Raw genomic sequence first — 14,341 nt, forward strand, 5'->3', positions numbered from 1 at the left:
AATAAAACCATTTAAGCATGTCCTCCCAAGAGTCATGTTTAAAACTGCTCTTCAGGCATTGGTTCTGGGCCAGCTAGACTATTGCAGTTCCCTTTATGTGGAACTACAATAGTCTAGCTGCCCCAGACAAATTGCTACATGTGTTGCAATTGATCCAGCATGCATCCGTGCGCGCTTTAATGGATTTGCGTCGGAGAGATCATACTCAACCTGTATTGAGGGAGCTACATTGGCTGCTGGTGAAGTTGATATCTAAATTAAAGTATATTACTATTGTACATAAGCTTTTGACATCAGGAAAGAAATGTATTTTACAGCAGAAGCTGGAATGCTACAAACCTGGATGTAATTTACGATCTATTACTAAGGTTCACTTAAGGGTACCAGTTAATGGTGCCTTCCATTTACAAAGGACAAAGAACAGAGCTTTCTCATACATCACATTGGTTATGTGGAACTCTCTTCCCAATCAACTTAGATTTCAGATTGATGTAAAGGATTTTAGAAAGCAGTTAAAGTCGGTGTTGTATAGAGAAGCATTTGGTTAATGGCCACGTTTATGATTGTGTATATTGTTAAACTGTATTGTATTAATTTGGAACTGTTGGAATCCACACCAAGCAATCTGTTTGATTGAAGGGCTTGGAATATAAGTATTTGAATAAATAAATAAATAAAATAAAGTCTTCTTTTAGCCATTCAAAATAGCTATCACATTTTATTTTTCACAGCAGCCAAAAAAGATATTTTGGTTGTGTGCTTCAAAGATGGCATTAGGGTTAAGGTTCTAATTCTATTCTACAGCAATTTGAAATTGGATGGCTATTACTCCATGTATATTTTATAAACTCATAATAATGCCCTACCACAGCAGCAGCATCTTGGCACTGGTTGTCTCGAAGAAGGATTGCACACTGATGCTCACAAGCTTCCATATCTTCTTGTGCTAAGTAAAGGCGTGACAGTTCCAGTTTCACCTGGTAATGCAAAGAGTAATATGAGGACTACTCATTCAGAGAAAAGTAACAGTGATCAGTGCTGATGTCTACCTTATCTCCTGGTCCAGGAAATAATTATCTTTCTAACTCTCAAAAGTAAGAGAAAAGAATGAAACTGTATGATCTAAAGCAGTGGTTCTCAACCTTTTTTCTATCAGGACACACCTGAGAGATGATGCTCACATGCATGACACACCGATCACATGACTATCATGAGAGAAAATATAAAAATATGCTCTGCTTCCTAACAATGGGCGCAGAGCAGAACTAAGGCATTTCCCTGTACAACTCACCATATAAAAAAGATATTTTGATTCTGGTGTTATCTCAATAACAGCATCACAAACTCCCTCTACTACTAGATGCACTGTAAAATAATACAAAACCCCCACTCTGTTCACGTCTACCAAACCTGCCATACCTCAGCGATATTTACTCCCAAGAAATAAAACAGCAATAGCCCTACCCATGAAAAGGCAGCAGTTCACCACCAGTGCAATATCATATTGAGAAAATACAACTAATAAGGCTGGTACAAACCTCTAGTAAAGTACCTCATCTCAGTCACATACACACAAAACACAGATAGATCTGCCTTCACCAAATATAGAATAAAAGACCACAAATTACAAATGTGGAAACAAAACCTGGAATGAAAGTGCAAAACTGGAGAGCTAGAAACAGAAATATACTTCCTCCTACACTAAGCAAAGTTCAAAGAGAGAAGAAATGAATACCCAGTCACTCTCCTCCATGCATCCATCACCCCTCACTTCTCCCAACTACTCATATCGTCATATCCCTGTCCAACATTTCTGACATCCCCCACCCCCGCATCCTCTTCCCCATGCTCCCTCCCCCGCTCAACTCTCCCTGCCCTTCCCTATCCAGCATACATCTGACCACCTCTTTCCCAACCCTTTCTGCAGCATCCCTCAACCTCTGCTCTCCCCCAACATAGCAGCTCCCCACATCTTTATCTCTCCCTCCACTTCCATCTTTCATCCCTGCCCAGGAGCCCCATCCCCTCTCATCTCCACCTCCACCTCCACCTCCCCCTACCCAGCAACCCCAACCTCCTCTCCCTCACCCCTTCCTCCCTATCTTTCCACCCCTTCCTGCCCTGCACATTTCCCCCTTTTCCTGGCTCCCAGTCAGCAGAAAAGCCTTCAGTTCAATCCAAAGTCTCCCTGCTCTTTACCAGCAACAGATGAGGGCAAGAAGCACTGAAGAGAGGAAGAAGATGAGGAGGCAGCATTGCAGAAGTCAGTAGTAGATTTATATTGCACACACCTCTCTCCTTATGCTCCTGCTTTCACATCCAGGCCCCATGGGGAGAAGAGAGCATCAGCAACCTCACTACCAGGCTAGGCAGGGGAAGATAAAGTTGGTGTCCTGCTGGATGCATTTGAACAGGAGTTGGTGGTATCTCGCTCTGATCTTGGTGAAGGAAGAGGGAACACCCTTCCACTGGTCATACCCAATAAAGGAGAAGTTAGGAAACCCCTGCCCATACTGATGAGGAAAGATTAGTCTTCGACTGGCTTTGTGACACAACTTCCGGGATCTTGTGCACACTAGTGTGTCCCGACACACCTATTGAGAACCACTGATCTAAAGAATAACTAAACCAGATTTGTTACTACAAATGAACTTTACAGTAACTTAATATAAGAGGCTGTCATTTTGGCAGCAAAATCTGTTTTAAAACTAGATCTCCATTTTTTATATTTTTTAACCCAGTATTTGTAATTGATCCCAATAGTATTGCACAATTAAGAACGGGCTTCTGATGGCACTGCAGAAATGTAGTTCCATTTATAGAGCAGAAGTGATGCCAGTGTTGGAGTTTCAAGCTTGCAGCAACATGTAAAGCCAAGCTCCCATTGTCAAAATACTACATTAAAATTAAAACAAAGAATGGCTATTTTTAAAACAGATGTTATTTCCCAAATTACAGCATTACATGGTAAGTGATGAGTGTTCATTTACAGTAATATTCTTTATACATCCTACAGTACTTCTGCTTTAGTTTTCAAACCAGGATTGCACTTAGCAGGGGGAGAGCAAGCTGTGGCATCCACCCCAGGCTCCACATTTTGCCATGCACCAACATCTGACACGATTTCCTTGGGAGCAATGGTTGGCCATTCAACAGAGACATCAGTGCTGGGCCAGAAGATACAGTTTTCTACCCCTTTCTTCAATTTTGGAAGGAAATTGGAGGGCCTGCCCCTGCATGCAATAGGGTCAGCCCAGTTTTAAACTCCCTGCAGTGTATGCAGATGAATTTTCAAAAGGAAACTCCCTGTTGAGTTTCTCTTTGAAAATTCAGGGATGCACGAGTAGCATGGGTCCTTGTATACCTGAGGACTTTGTAGGTGCAAATTAAATAGGATAATAATAAAATCCTAATGCATACTTTATGTTGCCCGCCCAACTCTGTCCCTTTTCAGTGTATTTACATGTACAATTTTCAAGGAGAATTTTTACATAGGAAAATTGAAGTTGCTTACCTATAATAGGTGTTCTCTACAGACAGCAGTTCACTAGTTACACAAGTGAGTGATGTCACCCTAATAGCACTGAACTAGATATTTTCTTCTTGAGCTTTCCAGGAACTTCTTCAGATCTTCTGGGTATGTGCAGTAGCTCTCACTCAGCCATACAATGGAAGTGTACCTCAGTTCATCATTAAGCTAATGAACACACCTCCAGAAGGGAAGGAAGATGGACTTATGTGACTGTTAAACCTCTGTCCTCAGAGAACACATTTTACAGGTAAGTACTTTTGCTTTTTCTGAGCACAACTGGGAATCCCTAGCTAAGGACTGTGCTCAAATAAAATGGAGGTAAACACAAGAATAACATGCCAACAGGGCTGTTAAACTCTTTCTGGGAGGTTAGAAATCCCTTTTTAAAAATAAAACATTTAAAGGCCAACTTGAAATAATAAAAATGGGCCCGGGGGGAGGGGGGGGGGGCTGGAGTATTGCTCTAACCCACAAACAGGCCGATACAGAAACAATCGCGGGAGAACGGGCACTCCGTGTTGAGTGCTCAGTCTCCCAATGTGTTCCCAGCCACCTCTCTTGGGCACGTGATCCTATAGGTAAATGAAAGGTCACGCTAAAAGGAGATGCTAGGGATGATTACGCACCCCCTAGTGCCTCCTTGGCCCAGGAGAGGTGCTCTGTCAGTGGGTTAAGAAAACTGATGCTCAGTTATAGAAGCATCGGTTTTCCAAACCTGCTGACAGTGATCAGTTAGGAAACGGATGCCGGTAAAACTGAGCGTCCGTTTTTCTATCCTGACCGGCCGGCACATTTTTAAAAAAAATTTTACTTTTTTTTTTTTACATTTTTGATTCCTCCGACTTAATATCGCTAGGATATTAAGTTGGAGAGCGTACAGAAAAGCAGTATTTTCATCTTTTCTGTACACGTTTCCGGGTTGCTCATAAATTAATTCCTGCGGATTGGCTGCACATTTTACTTTTTGAATCGAGGTGACTGACTGCCTCATCAACATGCATTTGCATGTGATGAGCGTTATTAGTTTTCAGGGGGTTTGGCTACACATTTTCAAGGCATTAAACCCTTTACAGTATAAGGGGTTATAGATGCCCATCGGAAACACATGGCCAAACGAGTATAGAACAGTGTGCACATCCAAGCGCACTTTACAGAATCGGCCTGAAAGAAATTCTGACAAACAGGTTGCTTAGGGAGCTGTCTAAACAGTAAAGGGATGTGACTGTGTGGGCTGAACTCCAAGTTGTGAACTTGCATATCTCTTGAAATGAGGTTGACCTTGGATTGGCTACCAACACAGCACTAAAAATTCATGAGCCATGCCTCAAGCAAATGCATATACTTTGAAGCACTGAAAAAAGTGCAAAAAGCGGAATATAAATAAATAAATAAAGCAACTCAATAATAGAAAAATGCTTAGGGGCTGATTTTCAAAAGGTTTCTGCACATAAAATCAGCTTATACATGTGTAAGTAGCATGTATACACATATATGATATTTTGGTAACATTGTGAGTATGCATGTACTTGAGGTGTTACATGTAAACGTTAATAGCAAAAACAGGGGTGTTGAGAGGTGGGGTTTGGAAGTAAATGCATAAAGTGATATTTTGTAAGTGTACATTACTGATTTTCAGAAGGCATTTGATAAAGTCCCTCATGAGAGGCTTCTAAGAAAACTAAAAAGTCATGGGATAGGAGGAGGTGTCCTTTTGCGGATTATAAACTGGTTAAAAGACAGGAAACAGAGAGTAGGATTAAATGGTCAATTTTCTCAGTGGAAAAGGGTAAACAGTGGAGTGCCTCAGGGATCTGTACTTGACCGGTGCTTTACAATATATTTATAAATGATCTGGAAAGGAATACGATGAGTGAGGTTATCAAATTTGCGGATGATACAAAATTATTCAGAGTAGTTAAATCACAAGCGGATTGTGATACATTACAGGAGGACCTTGCAAGACTGGAAGATTGGGCATCCAAATGGCAGATGAAATTTAATGTGGACAAGTGCAAGGTGATGCATACAGGGAAAAATAACCCTTGCTGTAGTTGCACGATGTTAGGTTCCATATTAGGAGCTACCACCCAGGAAAAAGATCTAGGCATCATAGTGGATAATACTTTAAAATCGTCGGCTCAGTGTGCTGCAGCAGTCAAAAAAGCAAACAGAATGTTAGTAATTATTAGGAAGGAAATGGTTAATAAAACGGAAAATATCATAATGCCTCTATATCGCTCCATGGTGAGACCGCACCTGGAATACTGTGTTCAGTTCTGGTCGCATCTCAAAAAATATATAGTTGCGATGGAGACGGTACAGAGAAGAGCAACCAAAATGATAAAGGGGATGGAACAGCTCCCCTATGAGGAAAGACTGAAGAGGTTAGGGCTGTTCAGCTTGGAGAAGAGATGGCTGAGGGGGGATATGATAGAGGTCTTTAAGGTCATGAGAGGTCTTGAACGAGTAGATGTGAATCGGCTATTTACACTTTCGAATAATAGAAGGACTAGGGGGCATTCCATGAAGTTAGCAAGGAGCACATTTAAGACTATTCGGAGAAAATTCTTTTTCACTCAACGCACAATTAAGCTCTGGAATTTGTTGCCAGCGGATGTGGTTAGTTCAGTCAGTGTATCTGGGTTCAAAAAAGGTTTGGATTAGGGATGTGAATCGTTTTAGGACGATTAAAATTATCGTCCGATAATTTTAATATCGTCTTAAACCGTTATGGAACACAATACAATAGAGATTCTAACGATTTATCGTTATAAATCGTTAGAATCGTGAGCCGGCACACTAAAACCCCCTAAAACCCCCCCCCGACCCTTTAAATTAAATCCCCCACCCTCCCGACCCCCCCCCCCCCCAATGACTTAAATAACCTGCGGGTCCAGCGGCGGTCCGGAACGGCAGCGGTCCGGAACGGGCTCCTGCTACTGAATCTTGTTGTCTTCAGCCGGCGTCATTTTCCAAAATGGTGCCGAAAAATGGCGGCGGCCATAGACGAACACGATTGGACGGCAGGAGGTCCTTCCGGACCCCCGCTGGACTTTTGGCAAGTCTTGTGGGGGTCAGGAGGCCCCCCCCAAGCTGGCCAAAAGTTCCTGGAGGTCCAGCGGGGGTCAGGGAGCGATTTCCAGCCGCGAATCGTTTTCGTACGGAAAATGGCGCCGGCAGGAGATCGACTGCAGGAGGTCGTTCAGCGAGGGTTCCGGCGCCTCGCTGAACGACCTCCTGCAGTCGATCTCCTGCCGGCGCCATTTTCCGTACGAAAACGATTTGCGGCGGGAAATCGCTCCCTGACCCCCGCTGGACCTCCAGGAACTTTTGGCCAGCTTGGGGGGGCCTCCTGACCCCCACAAGACTTGCCAAAAGTCCAGCGGGGGTCCGGAAGGACCTCCTGCCGTCCAATCGTGTTCGTCTATGGCTGCCGCCATTTTTCGGCGCCATTTTGGAAAATGGCGCCGGCTGAAGACAACAAGATTCAGTAGCAGGAGCCCGTTCCGGACCGCTGCCGTTCCGGACTGCCGCTGGACCCGCAGGTTATTTAAGTCATTTGGGGGGGGTTCGGGAGGGTGGGGGATTTAATTTAAAGGGTCGGGGGTGGGTTTTAGGGGGTTTTAATGTGCCGGTTTTGCGATTTTACGTTTTTTTGATTTTTCACGATTTTTCACGATTTTTCACGATATTTTACCCCCCCAAACGGCAACAATACGATTCCCTCCCCCTCCCAGCCGAAATCGATCGTTAAGACGATCGAGGACACGATTCACATCCCTAGTTTGGATAAGTTCTTGTAGGAGAAGTCCATTAACTGCTATTAATCAAGTTTACTTAGGGAATACCCACTGATATTAATTGCATCAGTGTCATGGGATCTTTTTAGTGTTTGGGTAATTGCCAGGTTCTTATGGCCTGGTTTGGCCTCTGTTGGAAACAGGATGCTGGGCTTGATGGACCCTTGGTCTGACCCAGCATGGCAATTTCTTATGTTCTTATGAACACCTCCTAATTAAGTCATGGAAATGAATTTGCACTTGTCTTTTGTCTGCAGTTTTTGGGTGTGATGTCTGAGTTATGTGATGGTAGGTCAAGATTAAGTGCTGGAGGGTCTGGGTAAACTAGTGATTAAAAATATGCATACAAATATTTTCAGAAGTGGAATATGTGCATTCTTTATAAAATAAATGCTTCTGTGTTATTATGTGCATAAAACATGCAGATACAGATGTCAATAGAGTCAAACAATAATGATCAGACCAAGATAACTTAGCATTGGACAGATCATAGGTTCTATCTTGCAAAATATCTTGAGCTAAAACAATCAAGTCAAGTGTATGGCTACCGTCATGTGTTGCTCTTTGCACCAGCTGCTCACATCCTAAGGCAGCCATAGCCATTTAAAAATCAGCATAGTTGGCAGCAAATAAATTGAAATCCCCTGATATAATAGCGTTATTCAAATCCATGCTACACATAACTAATGCTTCAAAAATAGAAACATAATTTTGGGCAAGCAGTCCAGGTAGAAAATAGTTACTACACATGCAAGTACTGCATAATTCTTTGAAAAGGGAAGAGTGCTCACCTGACTGTCTGTCTCAGAATAAACCAGGGCTTCCTTGTAATATTTGAGAGCTTTGTCAAAATCCTTTTGGTCTAAATATTGCTCAGCAAGTAGGGTACAGATCAATGAAACCAGCTTGTTTTGAGAAGTTGCAATTTCAGGCTGTTCCATTGGGACACGCTTTAGAATTCTGGACTGAATGTCAAAAGCCTGAAGAAATAACCAAAAGAGTGTTAATCTAAAGGCAAAAAAACTACTAAGTACTATTGGTATGAAGTTAAAGAAGTCACTTTATATCCCTGCACATTACTTTACCAAACTCTAATTGATATCATCATTGTTTCTTCTCCCCTTTCCATTATGAAAGCTGTTATATAGATCAGAGCTTCTCAGCCCAAACCTGGAGCTTTACCTAACAGATCTGGTTTCAGGATATCCACAATGCATACGCATGATTTATGTTTGCATATATACAAAATGCAAATATACCTCATATATATTTATTGAGATCAATATTCAAAGGTTTTGTCCAGATAATTTTAGGAGTTAAAATAAAAGCCAAGATTTGAACATTTCCCCCATCGAGTGGATAGATTTTGTGCACACAATAAGTTGTGTACGCAGAATTTATCTAGACAAAAAGAAGTGGTACATATCAAGCGCTGTCCAGTTAAAGCTATGCATGTCAGTCTATTTGGAAAAGTAGCTGTCCTAAAGTTAAAGAAGCAAACTTATGTACATAACTTTATCCAGGTATATTCAACAGCAAACGTATCTGGGTAAGTCCCACTGAATTTCCAGATAATTGCACATATAACTTTATCCAGAAAATTATCCACTTGCCAGTTCTCTATCAGCCTCACTGTGAATATCCTGAAAAGTGTACTGGAAATCCAGCTGCATGAGAAATACTATATAAATCCAAGTCATTTCTATTTTTACTGAGATGGGCTGATTTCTGGGTTCAGGGTCCAGTGAACCAAAGGGTGGGATATGATCTGCACAGTTTTAGATGTGTTCCAACACTTGGACTGAAGGTCTGATTTTTTTTTTTAATTGGACCTTAAAAGTGGTAAAAAGCATAATTTTTTGAAGGATTTATTTTAGATTTTAAAAAAAATGGCCACTGAGAGCAATTTTTGGTCCTGGGGCAAACCAAATATGTGGGCACCCAAAACAGTCAAAAATACTAATTTCTCAGGGACCTCTCTGGGCACCAGAAGAACTGCCCTGCTTACCTCCTCCTGGTTACATGAACTCTCTAGGAGCTTACTGCTGGATCTACTATGATTAATAATATTAATAACACTCTTAAATGACAGGAATTCATATTGAAAACAATCTTGCTGTATGCTTAGATGCAGTGGATGCAGTGAGTGGCAAATTTATCTGGAGAAAGCTATACATGCTTAACCCCTGGGCTAATATTCCTGGATAAAGTCTCAGGACCACAGCTCAGTCTTTTAAGTGCAAGTCTACCTATGATGTTAATTTTGTCTGACAATCCAGGATTTCTTAAACAGGGGAAAGAATGATCTTCAAGGCCATATGCACATCCCAATTTAAAGTTCATTATATACAATTCTAATGAGTGTTCAGTTGTAAACTATAGCAGTAAGTTGTGGTTTCCAACTTAACTTTTACAGATAAATTGTGTAATTGTTGAAAAATGTTCTTTACAGCTTTTGATGTTTTAAAATATGTTGTTATAAATTTAATCCTTCAATAAACTTGTGATCTTTCTTCTTTTAATCAATTTATTTTGATTATTTCAATTAATAATTCCAATTCCTCTCCAATCAGTTTTAGAGCAGTTTGTAATCTCCCTCCCCATTGATAAAACATAATCCTTTTAGTCAATATGGTCATAGTTCATAGAGAAAGTTCCAATTTCTCCTACCTCCCTGTAGTTCTTCTCTTTTCCTCTCTTTCATCCTGCTTTGTTGATACCTGATAGCTACCTTGTTTACTCCTCTTCTCTTCTTATCTCCTTGAGATGATAGTGAAACTAAGGATGGTTCCATGAAGTCTCTTTCTATCTCCCTTCTGCTCCTTCCTCCAAGAATGAATGATAATTCATTCCTCCTTCAGGACTTCTTACAGTCAACCCATAATCTTGGACTGAGAGACACCACTCCTGTAATTGGCATACACTGAACCTCTGGTTGAGTACTCAGGTATGTTAAAAATATGAGATGAGGAGGGTGGAAAAAACTCCTATCTCAGAAAACACAATAGTTACCAGGTTTCCAGACATGGTCTGCAAGGTTTCAGACATAGTTCTTCAAAAGATGAAAGCTCTCTGTCTCTTTTCTGAACCCAGGTATCAATCCAAGAGACCCCAGTGGCTTTTCTCCTCAAAAATAAGCAAAACTGGGAATAGCCATGGACATGCTGTTCCTGGAAGGGCCAACTCAAAAGTCTATGCTTTAAAATGGTGGCAGGGGTTTATATGCTCTAAGAGCACACCATTCTAGGCTCCTACATGGGGGAGCTACAAACCCATATTAACTACTTTTCTATTTCCCCCATAACAATGGAATAATCCTTTTGGTAGAAATCTGGTAGGATCTCTACACATGTAACTTGACCAGATACTCAGTGGGACTTACACCCAAAAGTCTCCCACTACATATACTCTGATAATTATGTGGATAACTATCCTGGTAAAGTCAGGACTGCTATTTTTCTGACCAGACATACATGTGTAACTTTACCTGGATAGCGCATAATATGCATGCATACCAGATAAAGTTACGCCCCAACCCGTAATGCCTCCACTGAGTTCCTTTTTGTCTGGATACATTTTATGTGCACAAAAATTTGCATGCACAAAGTTTTTGGATCAGGGAAAATATTTGAACTTCAGTTTTTGTGCACATCACTACCTCAGCTTTTTGCATATAAATTCAAAGTTACATGCACAAAAGCTTTTGATTACCAACCTCAGAGGATACAAAACTAAGAGATTGAGAAAAGCTTAAATTTTAGGTTGAATAGGTTGGAACCATGTTACCAATAAGCTTTAACACAATTATACATCATAACATAACATAAGAATTGCAATACTTGTTTAGTCCGAGGGTCCATCAAGCTCAATATTCCATTTCCAACAGTCATAAGTTCTTGGCAAGAATCCATGCTGCTATCTTGCAGTGATATTCCCTAAGTCTACTTGGTTAATAACAGTTTATGAGATTCTCCTCAAGGAACTTGTCCAAATCTTTCTTAAACATAGCTACACTGTGAATGTTAATGCAATGGCAAACTCTAAATAAGGCAGCAAATATTTTGACTTACACAGAAAGAGAAATTACATATAGGGATAGTACTGTTAATCTACAATTCCATAAAACCCTAGTGATGATGTACATTGTGCAGTGTGGATCTCCTTATCTTCATGAACAACTCCAATTATTTTTGGCTTTTGTTTTTATTGAATTGTTATGATTCTTCAGATATTTAACCATTTTCTACCTGGTGATACTCCCTGCAGTGCAGGAAACAGGATGAAGTTGTACTGTGTAGCAAGTTAGTTTTTTTATTATTTTTTATTTATTTACTTATTTACCTCAAGCCTCCACTGCATCTGACCAGCATCAACGACTCCACGGCCATCGACACCCTCTGTTCCCCCTCATGAAAAGGACAGAGGTGACCGTCGAGAAAAGCATCGGCATCGACATCGCAGGTCTCAGACTGTCGACGCAGGCAAGGCCTCAACGTCGTCATTGTCTGAACCGCCATCGAAGAAAGCCCGTCCAGAAAAGGCACTGTCCTTATCTGGTTCAGGGTCACTGAGGCAACCTTCACTGGGACCGGTGATAGGAGCCGCGATTCTACCTCCAACGGTGGTCCCTCCGGCTATGCCTCCGCCTCCTCCTCCTCTGGCGTCGAGGCTCCATGCTCCAGGTTTCCGGAGGAACTGGATCAGATGATTCAGAAGGCCATCAGCAAAGCGATGCAAGGCTTCATGGTTCCATCGACGCCGATACCGGTACCGATGCCTGAACCGGTAGCCGATCCCATTCCAATAGCGCTAGCACCATTACTCATGAGAATGGAAGTGCTGATCGCTGCTTTTCCTCCGAGGGATCCGATGACTCCAATGGACCCGGTACCTTCCTCTCCGATTCCTCTTTCATCGGCAGACGAAGGAGAAACACCGTTCCTTCCGCCATCGGGAGTGCTTTCGATGCCTAGATCATCGGTTTCACCGATTGCATCTTTGTTTCCATCGGTGCCATCATCCCATCCATCGATGCCCTTGGTGCCACCATTGGTGCCACCGGTGACACCATCGATGCCTTCGGTGCCTCGCCCAAGAACTTCAGGTATACCAATTTTTCGTCCCTCCAAGGACCCTGGGGCTGCTGGACATGATCCCTACGATACCTGGACTGACGATTCATCCCAGGATACTGATCACTTGCCATCTCATGCTTGCCCGCTTCTAAACCCTTTTGGCTTGGCTCTTCAGGCTTTCTTTTGGGCTGACTCAACAACCACTGAATGCTGAAAGCAGGAAGCGTTCTCTGCCAGAGGACTTGTACGTCATTAATTTTGTGAAGGAAATGGCTGAAGTGGTTCCTTTTCAACTTCAGATAGAACAAGATAGAACAGATAGAACAAGATGATAGACATCAGATGATGGAGCTTCTTCAATTTTTAGATGCTCCTAAAGAACTAACATCTATTCCCATCCATGACATCCTCCTGGATCTTCTCAAAAGGAATTGGGAACATCCTGATTCTGTGGTACCAGTCAGTCGGAAAGCTGACACTACATACCTAGTCCAGTCAACTCCTGGTTTCCAAAAGTCCCAATTGGACCACCATTCAGTGGTTGTTGAGTCAGCCCAAAAGAAAGCCTGAAGAGCCAAGCCAAAAGGGTTTAGAAGTGGGCAAGCATGAGAGAGGATCTGCCTATGATGTTTTTGACACTGCTTCCAGGGTCTCAGCAACATTTCTGCAAGGCGATGGGCCTGGCTAAAGTCGTCCGACCTACGGCCTGAGGTCCAAGATAGACTAACTGATTTGCACTGGAGATAATCTTCTTGGTGAGCAAATACAAAAGACAGTGGCGCAACTCAAGGATCACCATGAGACTCTTCGCCAACTCTCCTTGCTACCTTCTGAATATCCTGCTAAGCAAACATTCAGAAAGGAGCCCAAGAAATCCTTTTACCGCCAAAGGAAATCTTATCCTCTTCCATCCAAAGGTCGCTCTACTAAGCCTTATCAGAAAGGCCAGTGTAGCAATGAAAACACCTCAGACGGTCTTCAGGGTGAAGCGTGCTCCCGGCTTTTTGGGAAGCCCCCTTTTTATTGTAAAATGATTACATATCATTGCATCGGATACATACGTCACATATTTACTGCTACAATATTTCCACATAAATGTTTATGCTGACCTTTTACTACGTGGGTGCAAAGAGGTGCAAGCGGTCAATCTTCAGGCAGGGAGGGGGGAGGTCACTAGCTGGTGAGCTATCTAGGTGTGAAAAACCACATAAATGCAAGTAGGTCATAAACTAAGCTGGTGCTGCAAAGCTGTACCCTAGATATGTTCCTTGCAGACTTCCTGTTAGCTATAGACAGGAAATCTGTTTGTTTGCTAAACTTGCTGCGGTCGGAGCAAAACATTTTCTTTACGCTAAGAGTAGGTTTAAGGAAAAAACCAGTTAGAAATGGCAATGGAGTTTCTCTTCCCATGACGTGGTTTTCCAGCAGCCTGGAAAGCCAAACTCCTATCCCACAGGCCAGTCCAGATAACCTCGCAGGCAAAAGCCACAAACAACTCCTCAACCAGGTCCAGCATCTGGTTTTTGACTTTTTCCTAGAGAGCAGCATTCAGACTCCACTAAACCATGGACTAGTGGGAAGCCGATTGTGCCACTTCAGCCACATCTGGCACTCAGTCACCACAGACCAGTGGGTGCTCACCATAATAACTCAAGGTTATCATATCAACTTTCTTGCCATTCCACCGGACTCCCCACCTCGAATGACGTGGAGAACATCAGACCATTCACCGCGCCTGGAACAGGAGATTTCCCTCCTCCTCCAGTCCAGAGCAATAGAACCAGAGCCCTAATCCCAACAGAGCCTCGGATTCTACTCTCGGTATTTCCTAATCCCCAAAAAGTCAGGTGGCATATGCCCAATACTAGATCTTCGGGCCTTAAACAAGTTCCTCCAAAGAGAAAAGTTCAAGATGGTGACCTTGGGTTCCCTCC

At 42.4% G+C, this 14,341-nt stretch overlaps 1 protein-coding gene across 1 annotated transcript in view; it reads right to left on the minus strand.

The window, feature by feature from the left end:
- Positions 1 to 14,341, minus strand: part of TTC21A (tetratricopeptide repeat domain 21A) — a 406,154-nt gene that overhangs the window by 67,977 nt on the left and 323,836 nt on the right. The window contains exons 20-21 of the mRNA XM_029588390.1: positions 8,124 to 8,312; positions 867 to 977 (exon numbers count right to left, since the gene is read on the minus strand). Coding sequence (XP_029444250.1) covers positions 867 to 977; positions 8,124 to 8,312 — 300 coding nt within the window. The remainder of the gene's footprint in view (positions 1 to 866; positions 978 to 8,123; positions 8,313 to 14,341) is intronic.

The sequence above is a fragment of the Rhinatrema bivittatum genome, chromosome 2, assembly GCF_901001135.1.
Source record: "Rhinatrema bivittatum chromosome 2, aRhiBiv1.1, whole genome shotgun sequence".
NCBI classification, from domain to species: Eukaryota; Metazoa; Chordata; class Amphibia; order Gymnophiona; family Rhinatrematidae; genus Rhinatrema; species Rhinatrema bivittatum.